This window comes from Cicer arietinum, chromosome 8 (assembly GCF_000331145.2).
Source record: "Cicer arietinum cultivar CDC Frontier isolate Library 1 chromosome 8, Cicar.CDCFrontier_v2.0, whole genome shotgun sequence".
NCBI classification, from domain to species: Eukaryota; Viridiplantae; Streptophyta; class Magnoliopsida; order Fabales; family Fabaceae; genus Cicer; species Cicer arietinum.
Genome location: NC_021167.2, coordinates 6,582,316 through 6,583,596, shown reverse-complemented (window position 1 = coordinate 6,583,596; position 1,281 = coordinate 6,582,316). Strand labels below are relative to the sequence as shown.

Below are 1,281 nucleotides of genomic sequence, written 5' to 3'. Positions count from 1 at the left end.
TCCCTACACAAGTAACCACCGGTCACGCTGCAATTAATAGTTTCTTATCATGAACATAGAAAAATCACATTCAGTTATAACAGTTCTGTTGTTGGAGTAGATAATTGTATTGATTTCTTTATGTATGTGGCATTAGTAACTGATTGTTGAATCCGGATTCCCTACAGTTGCGTAATGATGCGGTCATTGCAGTTGGGCGATATTTTCCATTGGATGAAGATGGATGACTTGTATATTAACTTCCATCAAATCAAATTTAAAATACAACTTCAATATTAAGGCTTAGGACTTGAATATGTTTTTCTTTTTTGATTTATCGTTTTTCCTGCGAAATCGGCAAAGCATAGAGAGTGATAGCATTGTCGGTTGAAGCAACTTATGTTCGCTTCAGGCTAACTCCTTCTGTCTCATTCGTCTTTCATTTTCAGAAATCCAAAGCTTCAAGCTATTCCAAACTTGCTTAATGATCTCCAAATGATATACAAGTTGGACCCAAAGGAGGAACACAAAGATACACCAGAGAAAAAAGTCTTGCCTGTGCTTGATCAAGACCTCAATTGTCTCCCTTTTGAAGAAGACGAGTCCGAGTTACCAGATGATGAGACAGATGTTGAAAGTTCATCAGGTTTAGAATCAAATTCTCTCAGTTATCTAACCGACAAAAGCTCTTTAGCACTAAAATGATTAGATACTGTTGATTCTGCAGCTTTGCTGTAACATGGATATTCAATCTTTACATTCCCTTGGTGAAGCCTCCGTGTTAAAACATCTCCAAGTTTTGACTTTCATGACTATAATGTTGTTAAGATTATAACTTAAATCTATGGTTCGGAAGGTAGAACTTCTGAATTCCAAATCAAATATATGAAACTACTTATCATGTAACAAACTCTCACCTAACCGGCACATAATTCCTTTTTAGTAGATGAACTGTAGCAGATAAGAACGAGTTGCTGCAAGAAAAAAGAATAAATTATAACGCAATTCAAAATTGAAAAAAACAATTTACATGATTGGAGTTTTATAGGATTGATATTATTTACTCCAACCCTGTACCGGATAAAGTGAATGCTTGCAAATTGCAGGTTCGGCAGGAAAGAAAAAGAGGGCACCTAGTGACCATGTAGCGAAAATTACTTTATCAGATTTGGTCAAGTACTTCGATATGCCGATTGTAGAAGCGTCGAAAAATCTAAATGTTGGGCTTACTGTTCTCAAAAGAAAGTGCAGAGAATTCGGAATTCCTCGCTGGCCTCATAGGAAGAACAAATCACTTGACAG

The 1,281-nt window shown here is 36.2% G+C and overlaps 1 protein-coding gene across 2 annotated transcripts in view; it reads left to right on the top strand.

Annotated features, from left to right (window-relative positions):
• LOC113788028 (protein RKD5) overlaps positions 1-1,281 on the top strand; it is a 3,274-nt gene that overhangs the window by 1,050 nt on the left and 943 nt on the right. Inside the window, exons 3-5 of one of the 2 annotated variants that reach the window (XM_073364229.1) lie at positions 168-230; positions 429-625; positions 1,086-1,281. The exon at positions 1,086-1,281 is cut by the window's right edge and continues 70 nt beyond it. In XM_073364229.1, the coding sequence (XP_073220330.1) occupies positions 168-230; positions 429-625; positions 1,086-1,281 (456 nt within the window). The remainder of the gene's footprint in view (positions 1-167; positions 231-428; positions 626-1,085) is intronic. The other variant, XM_027337348.2, reaches the window with a different exon arrangement.